Source organism: Carettochelys insculpta, chromosome 29, assembly GCF_033958435.1.
Source record: "Carettochelys insculpta isolate YL-2023 chromosome 29, ASM3395843v1, whole genome shotgun sequence".
Lineage (NCBI taxonomy): Eukaryota > Metazoa > Chordata > Testudines > Carettochelyidae > Carettochelys > Carettochelys insculpta.
The window spans coordinates 4,909,796-4,924,594 of record NC_134165.1 but is presented as its reverse complement, the minus strand read 5'-3'; the positions used below and the strand labels follow the sequence as shown (position 1 = coordinate 4,924,594).

The 14,799-nt window shown below is 62.7% G+C and overlaps 1 protein-coding gene across 1 annotated transcript in view; it reads left to right on the top strand.

Moving 5' to 3' along the window:
• The window catches only part of PKN1 (protein kinase N1), a 48,736-nt gene that overhangs the window by 13,833 nt on the left and 20,104 nt on the right, over positions 1 to 14,799 (top strand). The window contains exon 2 of the mRNA XM_074979588.1: positions 9,005 to 9,302. Coding sequence (XP_074835689.1) covers positions 9,005 to 9,302 — 298 coding nt within the window. The remainder of the gene's footprint in view (positions 1 to 9,004; positions 9,303 to 14,799) is intronic.

Here is a 14,799-nt window from a genome sequence, read left to right as displayed (position 1 = left end):
TAGGGAGGGAGGTGCCTGGAGCAAGCTGGTGCAAGGCTGGAGCTGGGAAGGTTGCTGCCGGGGTGGCGGGAGGGGGCAGGGCTGAGCTCCAGGCCCCGGAGGCCTCTGGGAGACTGGAGTTGCCCGGCTGTCTCCCAAGGCTGGGCTAGGTCTGCAAAGGGTTAAATCCCAGAGCTATAGCAGGCAGGACTGCAGTGCAAGGAGGCTTCTGGGTGGGGTCCCAGCAGGGGGCACTGTGCTGCAGGGAGTGGGGTGGGGGGCCAGCAGGGGGCGCTGTGCTGCAGGGAGCAGGTGGGGCGCTGTGCTGCAGTGGGGGCTCAAGAAGGGTCTCTGACCCCTTGCTGTCAGTATAGGCCCCACTACTAGGCAAGGGGGAACCCACATTGCTCAGCTTGCAGCAGGGAATCCCCATCCCCCAGGATCCTGCTTGGCTCCCTCGGGGTCTCCAGCCTGCACACAGCCCACCCCAGGGGCTTGGTTCTGTAGTGGGCAACTCAATTGACCCACTAGTGGTAGGGCTTGTTTTCTGGCTCAGATGCTGTGTGTGTGTGTCAGGGGCTGGATCACCCCACGTGGGGCTGTGATGGGCTGTAGGTCCCTTGCTGAGCACCCCCCAGCTGTGCTCCGGTCGCCTTGTGCCACGGAGGAGCCCACAGAGCTGTCATGTAGCTGACCCCTGGATCAGGCCAGGACACTGCTGGGGTCGGGCAGGTCACCGCCACGCCCTGGACCTGGGAGTCCTTCGGGCCTTCCTGTCACCGGCTGCAGCTCTTTGGAGCTGGGGCAGCAGCTCAGAGTGCGCATCTGTTCCTGTTGCTGGGAGCTGGGTAGACCCCAGCAGGGATCAGGGCCCCCCATCTGCGGGAGGTGTCTTGCAGCAGCCAGTGCGACAGGAGCCCCACTCTCAGTCCGCGGATGGGGGGGGTCCTGATCTCACTTGGGGGGGAGGGGAAGTCTGTGCAGCACTCGGCTCACCAGGTCTGTGCAGCACCCAGCTCAATGGGGGCCCCAGTCCCAGGCTGGGGGCAGGGAAAGGATCTGTGCAGCACTCGGCTTGCCAGGTCTGTGCAGCGCCCAGCGCAAAGGGGGCCCCGATCCCAGGCTGGGGGCAGGGGAAGGATCTGTGCAGCACTCGGCTTGCCAGGTCTGTGCAGCGCCCAGTACCGGCTCTCGCTGGGCTGGTCTATGCCCAGTAGCCCTAGGTCGGATGAAGTTCCTCTCCAGGCTCTCCAAGTGCTGACTCTCAGCTCCAGGAGCTGCCCCCCCCGCCACAGCAGCACCCCCACCTCTGTGCCATTGGGGCTCTGGCCCCGCGCCCCGTGGTGCCGGCCGCCAGGGCGGGTGAATGGCTGCTTTGTGCGGCCAGCAGCTCAGCTGTCCAGAGATGCAGGCAGGGGAATGGGACACGAGCCAATGGGCGTGCCAGGGATCAGCCCAGCAGCGGCTGAGGGCCAGTGACCCCTGGCAGCGAGAGCGACCCTGGCTGGGTATAGATCCGGGAGGGGGTGAACTACCCATGTGCCCTGGCTGGAAACAGGCCCCTTCGGTGCCATGTGAGTCTTCCTGGGCCTGGCATGGCCAGACCAACAGGCACCGGGGGCCGCAGTAACACAGGCAGCCCACACCTCCACCACTATGTGCCACCACTCACTGGATGCTGCCACAACTGGGGGCACTGGTGTGAACGGAGGTGAGGAAGGGTGGCCTAGTGGTTAGCTCCCAAGCCCTGTGAGAGACCTGAGTTCGAGTCCCGCCTCTGCCACAGACTCCTGCGGGAAATGTGGTCTAGTGGTTAGAGTTGAGCCAGGGCAGGACTCCTGAGATCCATTCCCTGCGGTGTCCCAGTCGCCAGTACGTCTCCAGGCCAGTTTCCTTCCCTGATGAGGTTGGGGATCACAGCAGCTCTGGGGTGGTGGGGGACCGGTCGAGGTCTGTAAAGGGCTGTGGGAGCTGGTGGAGTCTGTGCCCAGGAAAGCAATTGACGAGGTGCTTCCGTCTGTGTGAGCTGTGGGCAGGGGGACGCCCCCATGGTGCGGGCGTCCCAGCCTGGGCTGTGGGGGCGCAAGGCAGCGATCGTGGGAAGGACGGGGCTCTGGGGCAGGAGCCAAACCCCATAGGGATCCCAGGGTGGCACATGCCCGGCTGGGCTGCTCTGCTTCATTGAGGGCTGTGTTATTATGTGTATTAAAGCAGCACCCCCTTGAAATCGGGGCCCATCATGCAGGGGGCCCTTAGACCCAGGGAGGGGCAGCCCCCACCTGGGAGAACGCAGTAAATAGGCTGAAGGTGGGAGGGGAAACTGAGGCATGGAGCAGCACACAGACATTTCAGCATGCTCCCTCAGCAGTGGATAGAACCCAGCAGCCCTGGCTCCTAACCTTCCCCCCTGCACTCCCCTCCTAGACTCCCCTCCCCTCCCCTCCCCTCCCCACCCAGAGCTGAGGACAGGACCCAGGAGTCCTGCTGTGCTCTCAGTCCAGCACTGCTATACCAACCTTACAACATGGCTTCTCCCTTCTCCCACCTCTGCCCTCGTGGGCTGTCAGATGGCAACAGCTGCAGCCTCCGGGGCAGGTGCTCCCCTCTAACCATGCAGCAGGACCCCAGTACCGAGCCAGGGGCTACAGGCGACAGCAGCTGAGCAAAGCAGGGGGCAGGCAGGGCACAGCTGTTGCCCGGCAGATCGGGGTGAGGACGGGGGTTCAAACCCAGGTCCCAGCCCTGACCACACCCACTCCCCGCCCCACAGAGGGGACGTTGGCCAGTGGAGCACAGAGGGGTTCACATCCCTGGGCAGCGCAGAGGCCGGGTCTCGACTCAGGGGCTCCGGAAGGCTGGCGGGGGCTTCCCTTTGTGAGCGGCTCCGGGACGCTGCAGGGGCTGACCCTGCAGGGTGGGGGCTCCAGGCTGGCTGTGTCCAGCTGGTGCTGTTTGCAGCTTGGGTCCTCCGCTGGCGAATCAGCAGCGAGAGGCCCAGTGACGCAGTAGCAGCAAAGCCAGGGTGGGTGGCACTGGCTGGGGGTCTGGCCCCGGTGACTGCAGTGCTGGGCCCCTTTGTGCCCACAGGGGATCTGGCCCGGACTGTAGCCAGCTCATCCTGCTGCTCTGGGCCTGGCCAGCCACCCCTCCCCGGGGTCCTGCTGCAGAGGGGCTCTGGTGATGCTGGTTTGCATACAGCTGCCAGCCTGTCCCTCCTCCAGCCCTGGCCTGCCTGGCACACCGCTTGTTATTCAAATTCATTATCTCTATCAGCACAACTGCAGAGCAACTCTGCCCCGCCCAGCCTGGCTCCCAGCTCCCTGCCACTGTCCCACACCAGGACAGGAGTAGCATGAAAAACTAGTTACACTCATGAATAGTAACAGAGAGGGAACCGTGCTAGTCTATATACTATCAAAACAAGAGAGCAGCCCAGTAGCACTTTCGTGTCCCACAAAAGCTCATCACCTAATAAATTATTTTGTTAGTCTTTAAAGTGCTACTTGGCTGCTTTTTTGTTTTGAGAGTTACACTCAGAGGCTCCCCAGAGGCTCGGCACGACTGGTTCCTTCTCCCGGGAATTCTCCTCCCGCGGGGTCCAGCCTGCAGCTGCCTGGGGGAGAGGTTCACGTTAGCACTGCCCAGAGATGAGCCAGTTATCAGTCCAGCTCACAGGAAGCCAGGCCGGTACAGTTCCCACTGGTGGGCTGATGGGGAAACTTAGGCACAGAGGGACACCAACTTGCCCCAGGCTGCCCTGCAGGTCAGTGGCAGAGCCGGTACTCGGTCCCTGGGCCATGCCTGTTGGTCTTCCTGCCACGTAGGCTCTGGAGCATTTGGCATCATTAGAATCCAAGCCAGGCTGTGCTCTGGGCCCCCCCGCCCCATTAGCTCCTGCTGCAGGGTTCCCCTGGCTGTTTGCAGCTGCGTACCCGTCCCTTGGCTCCATTGCAGCCAGGGGCCGAGGGGGCAGAGGGGTAGGAGGGGCATTGGGCAGCTGCCGGCTGGGGAAGGTGCCCTGGGCCTCCTTCGCCCCGGGCTCCTTGGAGGACATCTGTACTGAAGGGAACCAGCTCCCCATGCTGCCGGGTTTCCTGCTGGCCGCACTGAGCACAAGGCTGGGGCTGCGGCCAAGGGCAGGGAGGTCCCTCCTAACCAGCCGCTCCTGTGTTCCCTTCTTTGGAAGGGCTGTGTCACTCCCGTCACAGGGGCTGAGCTGGCCCCCGTCCTGCGCTGGACATCGGGCGCCTCCGTCCCAGCCAGCCAGCGAGCTCTTGTCTGGGGGCTGTGGCACCCCCCACCTGGCCGAGATCAGGGGTGGAGGTTATTGGAACAGCCATGCAGGATCCTGGGGGATGGGGGTGCCCTGCTGCCAGCCAAGCAACGTGGGTCCCCCCTAGCCGAGCAGTGGGGCCAGCCTGGTCAGAACCCCCTTCTGAGCCCCCCACCCTGCAGCCTAGCGCCCCCTAGTGCCCCACCAGGCCAGCGCTGCCTGTCAGGAAGCTCTCATGAGTCAGCCACTCTCGCTTCCTGCAGCCGGAGATCTCCCGACCAGGCGTTGACCCTGTGATCTGGACCCATGCCGGTGCTGGGTGGAGCTGCCCAGGCAGCGCCCTTGGACGCTGGGCTGAGGGTGCTGTTCCCAGGGAGCTCCATCCCTTTCCCCGTGTGCAGTGCAGGAGGAACACATGGGTGGCTTCCTGCTGCTGCTCTCCCCAACAGCCGGGGCTGGCCCCAGTCCTGGCTGCTGGCCCCTGGGCCTGATGGCCTTCCCAGGAGCTGCCCGGATTTGGAAGAGACTCCGGCCTTTTCCGGTGACTCACTCCAGCCGGGTTTGCACTCCGCCTCACGTGGCAACGGCCTGTGCCAGCCCTGGGGACACAGGGCCAGAGCTGAGGTTTGCATTGGTGCAGCTGGCCCCTTGGCCCAGGGCAGACTCCAGCTTTGCCAGCTAGTGGGGGTGGCAGGACCACCCAGTGATGTAGGGTGGGGGATCTGAGCTGCACCCCTCCTACCTTACCTTATCTGCACCCCTCCCTGCCCAGGCTGGTGCAGCTGCAGAGCCCAGGGTGTGGGGCTGACGGGTGGGCCTGTGGCCTGCAGCACAGCCCCTGGCTCATGGCCAGGACCCTGGGTCAGAGCAGAGTGTACTGGGCGGCGGTCAGAGCCCCCTGGAGCTAGTGACTGGGACCCCAAGGGACAGCCTAGCCCTGGGTGTGGGCTGGTATCTTGGACCCTGGTGTGGGGTGCAAAATCTTGGGGGGGGGTGTCTGCAGCACTTCTTGCGCCCCTACTTCCCGCATATAGGGCTGCAACTGGGGCCAGTCCCTGGGGCAAACAGGCCCCTTCTTCCCCCACTTTGGTGGTGCTGACTCCATGCGGTAACAGCCTGTTGAGGCTGTTTCCGTGTGTGCTGGGACCTGGCCTCGCCTTGGCTAAGCAGCTTTGGCCTGGATCCAGAGCCGGGTGGGAGAGGGGTTGGGCGTGTTCTCCGCTCAAGCTAGCGTTGACCGCGGTGACACTAGGCGGTGCTACAGGTTGGGGCTTCAGCCGGGGCTGGTTTCTTGGTCTGTGCTGGCTGCGATGGCTCAGTGTGGCCGTAGGGAGCGCTGTGCTGCAGGGAGTGGGCTGGCCAGGTCAATGGGGGTTCCCCAGTGCGGCACTGGGGGGCGCTGTGGGCAGGTCAATGACGGTTCCGCAGTGCGGCACTAGGAGGCGCTGTGGGCAGGTCAATGGCGGTTCCCCAGCGTGGCACGGGGGGGCGCTGTGTTGCAGGGAGTGGGCTGAGCAGGTCAATGGCGGTTCCCCAGTGCGGCACGGGGGGGCGCTGTGCAGCAGGGAGTGGGTTGGGCAGGTCAATGGGGTTCCCCAGTGCGGCACTAGGGGGCGCTGTGCTGCAGGGAATGGGGGCAGGCCGCAGGCCACACGGCAGTGCCGGCAATGGAACCCAGGCGTCCTGCATTCTAGCTCAGGGCCCAGTGCTGAGCTCCTCCCTTCTCACTCTGGGGCTCCTCTGCAGCTGTGGGGTGGGGACAGGAGGTCATCTGGTGCATTGGTGCTCCCCCAGCTGGCTGCACATTGCTGCCCCAGAGCCCTGCAGCCGCAGGGCTGTGGGGCAGCAAAGGGCAGCCAGCTGGGGAGGGCTCCTGATGTGCCGAGCTACCTAGTCTGAGCCTGCCCCCGTTCAGCATCCCCCACGGCTGGGGTGCCAGGTGGGAGCAGCAGTCGCGACAGCTCACAGAAGGCGAGAGGAGGGGAACGTGCTGTCCCGCTCCCAAGGCTGGGGTTCTTAGAATCATAGAACAATAGATCTGGAACAGACCTAAAGAAGCCATTGAGTCCAGCCCGCTGCTTTAGGCAGGACCAAACCCATCAGATCAGCCCAGCCAGGTCTTTGTCGAGGCGAGACTTAAACACCTCCAGGGATGGAGACTCCACCACTTCCCTGGGTAGACCGTTCCAATGCTTCACCACCCACCTAGTGAAAAAGTTTCTCCTAATGTTCAACCTGGACCTTCCCAACCACAACTTGAGACCATTGTTCCGTGTTCTGCCATCCGTGACCACTGTGAACAGCCTCTTTGCAGCCTCCCTTCAGTAAGTTGAAGGCTGTTATCAAATCCCCCCTCAGTCTTCTCTTCTGCAGATGAAACAGTCCCAATTTCCTCAACCTTTCCTCATAAGTCATATGCTCCAGCCCCCTAATTACATTGGTCATCCTCTGCTGGACCCTCTCCAGTGTATCCACATCCTTCCTATAATTGGGGGCCCAGAACTGGACACAGTACTCCAGATGTGGCCTCACCAAAGCCCAGGGGCAGGGGAGAGCTGTCCGCCCGGGGACTGCTCAGGCATGGTGTGCAGAATTGATTGGAGTAAAGAGAGAATGTGTCCCCAGCTGGAATCCCTCCCTTGGAGCTGAGATGCAGCCACCTCTGGGGTGGGGCACAGGGGCTGGTCAGCTGGGGAGTGGCCTGGGGTCTAGGGATGACTCAAGGCATGGTCTGGGGAGCTTCTGGAGAGGATGGGCTGAGGCTGGGGGTTGGTGCACAGTGGGGCTTTCCCGGGAGGGCGTGTGGGAGTCAGCCCCAAACTCAGCCTGGTTCTGGGGAGCTGCACATGGGGAAAGACTCGCCCTCCTGTTAACCCTTTGGGCCCCAGCCTAGTGGGGGCGGATCCAGGCCCAGGCTGCAGCGGGAAGGGGAAGTGGTTTTGTGACATGCCGCAGGAGGGAGGACAGGCTCAGAGCAGCGGGAGGGCGGTGTCAACCAGCGCGCAGACCCAGGGACAGACGGGGGGCCTGGCCTGCACCCTCCCAGGCCCAGGATGTCGCTCTCCGAGTCAGACTCCTGTTCTGAGCATGATGTGGAGGTACCTGGCTGGGTGAGGGCCCCAGAGGGATGTGAATCGCCCCATCCTGCTGCTCTGGCACCATGGAGATGGGGAGGGTGGCCCAGCGGTGGCAAAGGCCTGGAGGGGCTCTCTGGGGAGTGGGGCTGGTGCTGCCTGGGCTGGGGGTGGGGGAGTACAAGAGGAATCAGCCAATACTCTTCCCACTGAATAAAAGAGGGCTCTGCAAGGCCGGGCACTGTGCAGCTGGGAAACCAGGGTGGGGCTGACGCCTGCATGGCACCATGCAGGGGGCACGGTGCATTTCCTCCCCCGCCGTGGCTGCTGCGCCAGCTGCCTGCAAACTGACGCAGGGGGAGGGGCAGAGAGGAAGGGACAGGTTCTGGCCCCATGGAGGCTCCCCCATCCCCTGCCATGTTCTAGCCACCCCTCCAGCCCCCGGCTGGTCCTCCTGTTCCCCGGATCCTGCTCCCTGCAGCCTCCAGGGCTGTGCCGTTAGCCAAGGAGCTGCTGGGGGTCAGGGGCTGAGTGCCTGGGTGGGATGGAGGTGGAAAACCAGCTTTCAGGAAGTGGGTGCCAGGAGGAGGCCGGGTGCCTGGGCACATCCTTCAGGCAGATTTCCAGAGGCCCCAGCCTGATTCTTCCCCAGAGACCCTGGCCTGGCTGTCCCTGCACCGGCCCTGCTGGGGGGTAAACTGACATTGTTCCTATTGCAATAGGGCCCTGACTGAGAGCCCATGCACCCCCCTCTGCCCGCTCCGTGTCTGGTCATTATGCCCAATGCTGCCCAGACCCTGACAGGGATCGCCCCCCACACACCCGGCCAGGCACAGCAGACTCCCACTGGGATTCCCTCTTGTCGTGCCAAGCACTGCCCTGAAGCTCTCCTTGGGGAAGAGACCGGGGGCCCAGGGGAGCTGTGGCTGGTCTTGGCCTCTATCTGGCTCTGGTATCTGGCTCTGGTTGGCATTAGGCCAAGTGGCTGGGATTCCTTGACATGCCCCGGCAGGGGCGCCAGGTGTCTGGCCTGGCTGTAGCAGCCTGAGGAGGGGCCCCTGGCTCCCCATGAGCTCAGTGATCCATGAGGGTCTTACGTGGGAATCAGCATCCCCAGGGCTGGTGTCTAGAGCCAACTTGTACCTCGACAAGGCCAAAGGGACGTGCCCAGAGAGCCGGGGACTGGACCCAGGGCCAGCCCAGCCCCTGAACTGCCAGGGCAGAGTGCCAGCCCCTCGTGCCAGTTCCCTCATGGGTGTCGCTCCCTTCAGGATGGGGTGGCTGGCACAGATGCTCCTCTGCCTGGGAAGACCTGGCCTCCTCCCCAGTTGGGACGGGGGGCAGCGAGGGGCCATGGGGCCAGTAGGTGCAGGATTCCGGAGGAGCAGGTGGGGTTCAGGGAAGGGGCTGTGAGGGGGTGGGGGAAGTTGGGGCCGTTGTGGAGGTGAGTGGAAGGGAGAGGGTTGGAGAGGGGCAGAGGGAGAGGTGGGAGCCGTGGAGGTGGGTGGCGGGGACAGAGCTGATGGGGGGCAGAGGTGGGGCCAGCAGAGGGCCGGTGGGCAGGGAGGCGACCAGTGGGGGGGCTCTGAGGAGGTGGGGGCAGAGAGGGGGGCAGGGATGGGACTGGCGGGGGCCGCCGAGGAGGCGGGCAGGACCTTATCCACTCTCTGCCCCACAGGGTGAGCAGGGCTGGTCGGTGCTCGAGCAGCTGGCTCTGGAGCCCAGCCCCGACCTGGCGGCCAGCAGCGTGCAGCAGCGGCTGGACGAGGAGAAGGAGAGGATCCGGCGTGAGATCCGCAAGGAGCTGAAGATCAAGGAGGGAGCAGAGAACCTGCGCCGGGCCACCACCGACCGCCGCAACCTGGCCAGCGTGGAGAGCCTCCTGCGCGGGTCGGACCGCAAGCTGCACCAGCTGCACTGCCAGCTGCAGCACCTGGACGCCCACATCATGGTCAAGGAGCCTGACGAGAGCGGAGGTGAGGGGGCAGCGGTGGGGGGGCATTGGAGAGGATGCTGGGGGGGCAGGAGTCACTGCCGAGGGTACTAGGGGCCCACAGGGGACAGGGGTCACTGCTGAGGTACCGGGACCCTATGGGGCACAGGGGTCACTGCTGAGGTACCGGGACCCTATGGGGCACAGGGGTCACTGCTGAGGTACCAGGGGCCCTATGGGGCACAGGGGTCACTGCTGAGGTACCAGGGGCCCTATGGGGCACAGGGGTCACTGCTGAGGTACCGGGACCGTATGGGGCACAGGGGTCACTGCTGAGGTACCAGGGGCCCTACGGGGCACAGGGGTCACTGCTGAGGTACCGGGACCCTATGGGGCACAGGGGTCACTGCTGAGGTACCAGGGGCCCTATGGGGCACAGGGGTCACTGCTGAGGTACCAGGGGCCCTACGGGGCACAGGGGTCACTGCTGAGGTACCGGGACCCTATGGGGCACAGGGGTCACTGCTGAGGTACCAGGGGCCCTATGGGGCACAGGGGTCACTGCTGAGGTACCAGGGGCCCTATGAGGCACAGGGGTCACTGCTGAGGTACCAGGGGCCCTATGGGGCACAGGGGTCACTGCTGAGGTACCAGGGGCCCTATGGGGCACAGGGGTCACTGCTGAGGTACCGGGACCCTATGGGGCACAGGGGTCACTGCTGAGGTACCAGGGGCCCTATGGGGCACAGGGGTCACTGCTGAGGTACCGGGACCCTATGGGGCACAGGGGTCACTGCTGAGGTACCAGGGGCCCTATGGGGCACAGGGGTCACTGCTGAGGTACCAGGGGCCCTATGGGGCACAGGGGTCACTGCTGAGGTACCGGGGCCCTATGGGGCACAGGGGTCACTGCTGAGGTACCAGGGGCCCTACGGGGCACAGGGGTCACTGCTGAGGTACCGGGACCCTATGGGGCACAGGGGTCACTGCTGAGGTACCGGGACCCTATGGGGCACAGGGGTCACTGCTGAGGTACCGGGGCCCTATGGGGCACAGGGGTCACTGCTGAGGTACCGGGGCCCTATGGGGCACAGGGGTCACTGCTGAGGTACCTTCCAGAGAGCGCCTGGGGCCAGGAGTGAGGCAGGGTTCAGACAGGCCGGGCAGGGGGCGGGGGAGTTGCTGGTGTCTGGGGACTGGAGTGGAGGCCTCTGAGCACCCCGGAGGTTGGCAAGGAGCCCCCAGCCAGGGGTGCGGTGCCCGAGTCTCAGCGGGGCAGCCCTTTGTACAGCTCTCCCGGCCGAGGGATGGCCCCGTCCCTGGGGGCTTTGCCTGCTGTGGTAGCTGGGCCCCAGGCTGCACAGCCGGCCGGGGCAGCGCAGAGCCCCTGGGTCCTGGCGAGCTCCCTTCCCCGGCCAGCCGGGAATGGAGCCCTGAGCGCCAGGCCCCCACGCGGGGCACCAACGGCCGGGATTTCACAACAGGAAGCCGCCGCGCAGCACCTGCCTCGGCGGCGAATTGCAGCGCGAGCCGGGGGGTCCGAGGCAGGAAACGACTCGGCTGCTTCCTCTAGTGAGCTAGAAAAACAAAACTGAGCCGGCGCCGGCCCCTGCCTCTCCCCGCCCAGCCCAGCGCCTTATGTGCGCAGGCAGCGGAGCCCCGGGCTGGGCTGGCTCCTAGGGGTGCAGCCCGGTCAGGAAGGCCAGGGCTGCGTTGCAGTCCATAACCGGGGGTCTCTGCTACCCCCCGGCCAGGGGAGGCATCTCTAGGAGTCACAAATAGCCATGGGGGCTTCAGCTCCGCTCAGAGCTGCTGGAGCAGCAAAGCCGTCTCGTGTGCCCCAACCAGCTGGTGGCTGGGCCAGTCCCCCCTGTTGGGGGTAGCCTAGGGGCTGGGGGATTATCTGGGGGCCTGGCCTGGGGCGGCAGCCCCCTAGCCGTCTGCTCCGCTCGGCTGCCCATCTCCCAGCCGGGAGGCTCCACGACTGGAAGGGGAGGAGGCGGCTTAGGGGGCAGAGTGGAGCTGGCCAGGGCAGTGCAGAGAGAGGGTCAGACCCGGCTGCTGCCCTGTGGCAGCCCCCTCAGCAAGCCCTGGGTCGCGCGTGTGGGGAACGGGTGCGATGGGGGCAGGAGGGCAGAGCAGGGACAGGAAGAAGTGGGGCTGTGGCCTGGGGCAGAGCGGGGGGGGGGAGGGCTGCCCCAGCCCCCTTTCCCCTCCAGAGAGTCCCGCGGACAAGTCACATGGTAATGCCCAGACTTTCCGGTCAGCTGGGGAAATGTGCTGGGGCAGCGTTTTGTGGCAGGAGGGGAGGAAGTGAGGGCTGGGGGGATTCAGAGCAGCAGGCAGGAGTCTGAACATGGACTGGGTGAGGGCGACCAGGAAAGGACGTGGCCGGGGACCCTCAGGAGCGGGAGGGAGAAAAGCTGCAGAATAAGAACCAGCAAGAGACACTCTCCTGGCGGATGGAGTTGAGCAGGGCTGGCGGCTTGTCAGGGACGGATCAGAGGCAAAGGGCAGGCAGGTCGAACAGGGAGAGACTAAGATGGCTCCATCAGGAGAATCAAAAGGAAAACCTAGAAAACATGGCCGCCTGGGCCGGTGGCTCGGGGGGAGAACAAAGGAAGAGCCCACGCTCCTCGCAGAGGCTGAGGCACACGGTGGACTGCACCTCACCAGAGGCAGAAAAGGCAGCGGAAGAGGGGCTTTAAATCCATTCGAAGCAGGAGAAAAATGAAGGGAAGTGCAGGCAGGGAAGCAGAGTTTAACAGCTGATGGCATCAAGAAAGGCCCCGGCTCTAAAGCCTCTTTTGTGTCAGTCTCCGCTAAATAGATGGATGGAGACCAGCTCCTCAGCCCAACGTTCACAACAAGGGGAGAGGAACGCAGCCAAACTAGAGCAGGAGCAGGTTAAAAAACACATAGGTTAGTTAGCTGGATTGAAGTCTCCAGGGCCCAGTGAAATTTGTCCTACTTTGGAGACTCGCTGATGCAACCTTGCGCCAGTTAGGAGTTATCCGTGAGAGCTCCAGGGGGCGGGTGAGGGGGCAGAGTGCCCCAGAAGGGCAAACCTGGCCCCCGGCTTTCAAGAGAGGACCTGTGAACTTGTAGACGGGTCAGCCTGACTCTAAGAGTAGGAAAGCTTGTGGAACAGGTAATTAACTGGTTCATAAGCACCCAGAGCACAGCGGGGTGAAGAGAAATAGCCTGGGTTTGTCAAGAGGAAATCATACCAAACCAACCCGTTTCCTTCTCAGGCGGGGTGGCTGGGCCAGCATGATGGGGAGAGAGTAGTTGGGATACGATTTGATTTTAGTTTGGCTTTTGACACAGCAGTCCCATGTAACAGTCTCACACAAATTGGGGAGGTGGCTCTAGACCGGGATACTGCCACGTGAGTACACAGATGGGCAGATTTCCACCCTCGAGCGTTGCTCTCACTGGTGTGCTGACAGCCAGGGAGGGCGTGTCGGGCCTGGGCCCAGTCCTCTGCCGCGTTTTCTGCAGTGACGAGGATGGTGGAAGCAGAAAGTGCTGGTAAAGCTGCATCTGACTTTGCGCTGGGAGGGGAGGGGCAGCTCGCTCCCCAGAGGCCAGGGCTAAGGCTCGGAACAACCTTGGCGAATTGGAGAATTGGCCTGAAATGCACAAGCCGAGATTCAGGACGGGTGAGGGTGAAGCTATTCGCTCAGGAGGGAAAAATCGCAGGCCCCGTCAGAGAGTGGGGAATAGCTGGCCAGGCAGTCGTAGTGTTGGAAAGGCTGCAGGGCTAGAGCAAAATAATCATAGAATCATAGAACACTAGGACCGGAAGGGGCCTCGAGAGGCCATCGAGTCCAGTCCCCTGCCCCGACAGCAGGACCGACCACTATCTACACCATCCCTGATAGACATCTATCTAATCTGTTCCTAAATATCTCCAGCGAGGGAGATTCCACAACCTCCCTTGGCAACTTATTCCAGTACTTGACCACCCTGACAGTTAGGAACTTTTTCCTAATGTCCAACCTAAACTTCCCTTGCTGCAGCTTAAGTCCATTGCCTCTTGTTCTCTCCTCAGAGGCCAAGAAGAACAAGTTTTCTCCCTCCTCCTTATGACACCCTTTAAGATATCTGAAAACCGCTATCATGTCCCCCCTCAATCTTCTCTTTTCCAAGCTAAACAAGCCCAATTCTTTCAGCCTTTCTTCATAAGTCATGTTCTCCAGACCTTTTATCATTCTAGTTGCTCTTCTCTGGACCTTCTCTAATTTCTCCTCATCTTTCTTGAATTGGGGTGCCCAGGACTGGACACAATATTCCAGTTGAATGCGAGTCAACCATGTGATGCAGCTGTGAAAAAACTCAATCTGGGGTGTACCAGAGGTGATGGTTCTGCTCTGCTCTGCCTCTGCTGGAGACTTGTGTCCAGCTGTGGCTGCTAGGGACGTAAAATCCCATTTATTTAGTTAACTGGTTAAATGTTCATAGAATCCTAGGGCTGGAAGGGACCTCAGGAGGTTGTCTAGTCCAGCCCCCTGCCCAAAGCAGGATCAACCCCCACTGAGTAATCCCAGCCAAGAGCTTGTCAAGCTGAGACTTTACTCCCAGGGATGGAGAATCCACCACCTCTCTAGGCAATGCATTCCAATGCTAAGTTTAAGTTTACGGGCGGGGTGTAGCCTGAGAGCCCCTGGGGCAGGAGTGGCTCCCTCACCATAGGCAGGCTGCAGAACCCTGATGATGGAGACCCCCAGCCCCTCCATGGGAGAGAGCTGCTCTAGCAGGCTCTGTGGCGTTGGAGCGGCTCCCTGTTAATGTGCTTGCACACCTAGTGGGTGCTCTGCTTAGCAGAGGTGTGGATGTGCTGGGGAGAGGGCAAAGGAGACTCAGCCAACCTGGCCGGTGGCCAGGTTAAAGCTGGGTGTGGTGAGTCTGAGAGAAGACAGCTGAGGGGAGGAACCTGAGAACTGTACTCCAGCATAGGCTCATATTTGCACTCACCCCCAAATGGTCTCCTGCAGGGCTGAGCTCACAGCCTTAGGCTCCCAAGGCTAGTGCTCAACCCCTTGAGCTTTCCTGTCCCCTTAGGGGCATGAAGGGCTGTGACAAAGAGGACAGGGATAAGTGGTTGTCCACTGAGCTTCACCTGCAGCAAGGGGGATTTCAGTTGGAAATCAGGCAAAACTTTCGACGTCCCAGGGGAGTTCGGCTCTGCAGCAGGTGGCCAAGCGTGGGCAGTGGGTATAAGAGGCCAGGGAAGGCCTCTTTGGGGCTTTCTCTATGGAGGGGGTCCTTTGGGGCTCCAGGGTGCAGGGGCAGGGCCTTGGGTGAAAGGGACAAGGCCAGTGGGGGTTCACACCCTGCCCATGTGATTGAGGCAGTTGTGGGCTCCCCATTGGAGGTTTGCAAGAACAGCCTGGGCCAGCACCTGCGAGGAAGGGGCCAGGCAGGTTTCCTTGTCCTGCCGCAGAATGGACTAGATGGGCTTTTAGCCTGACTTTTCTGTGACAACCTTCTTGGGGCCAAGGTGCAGCCGCCTGTGGGGTGGCGCGTGGCAGGGT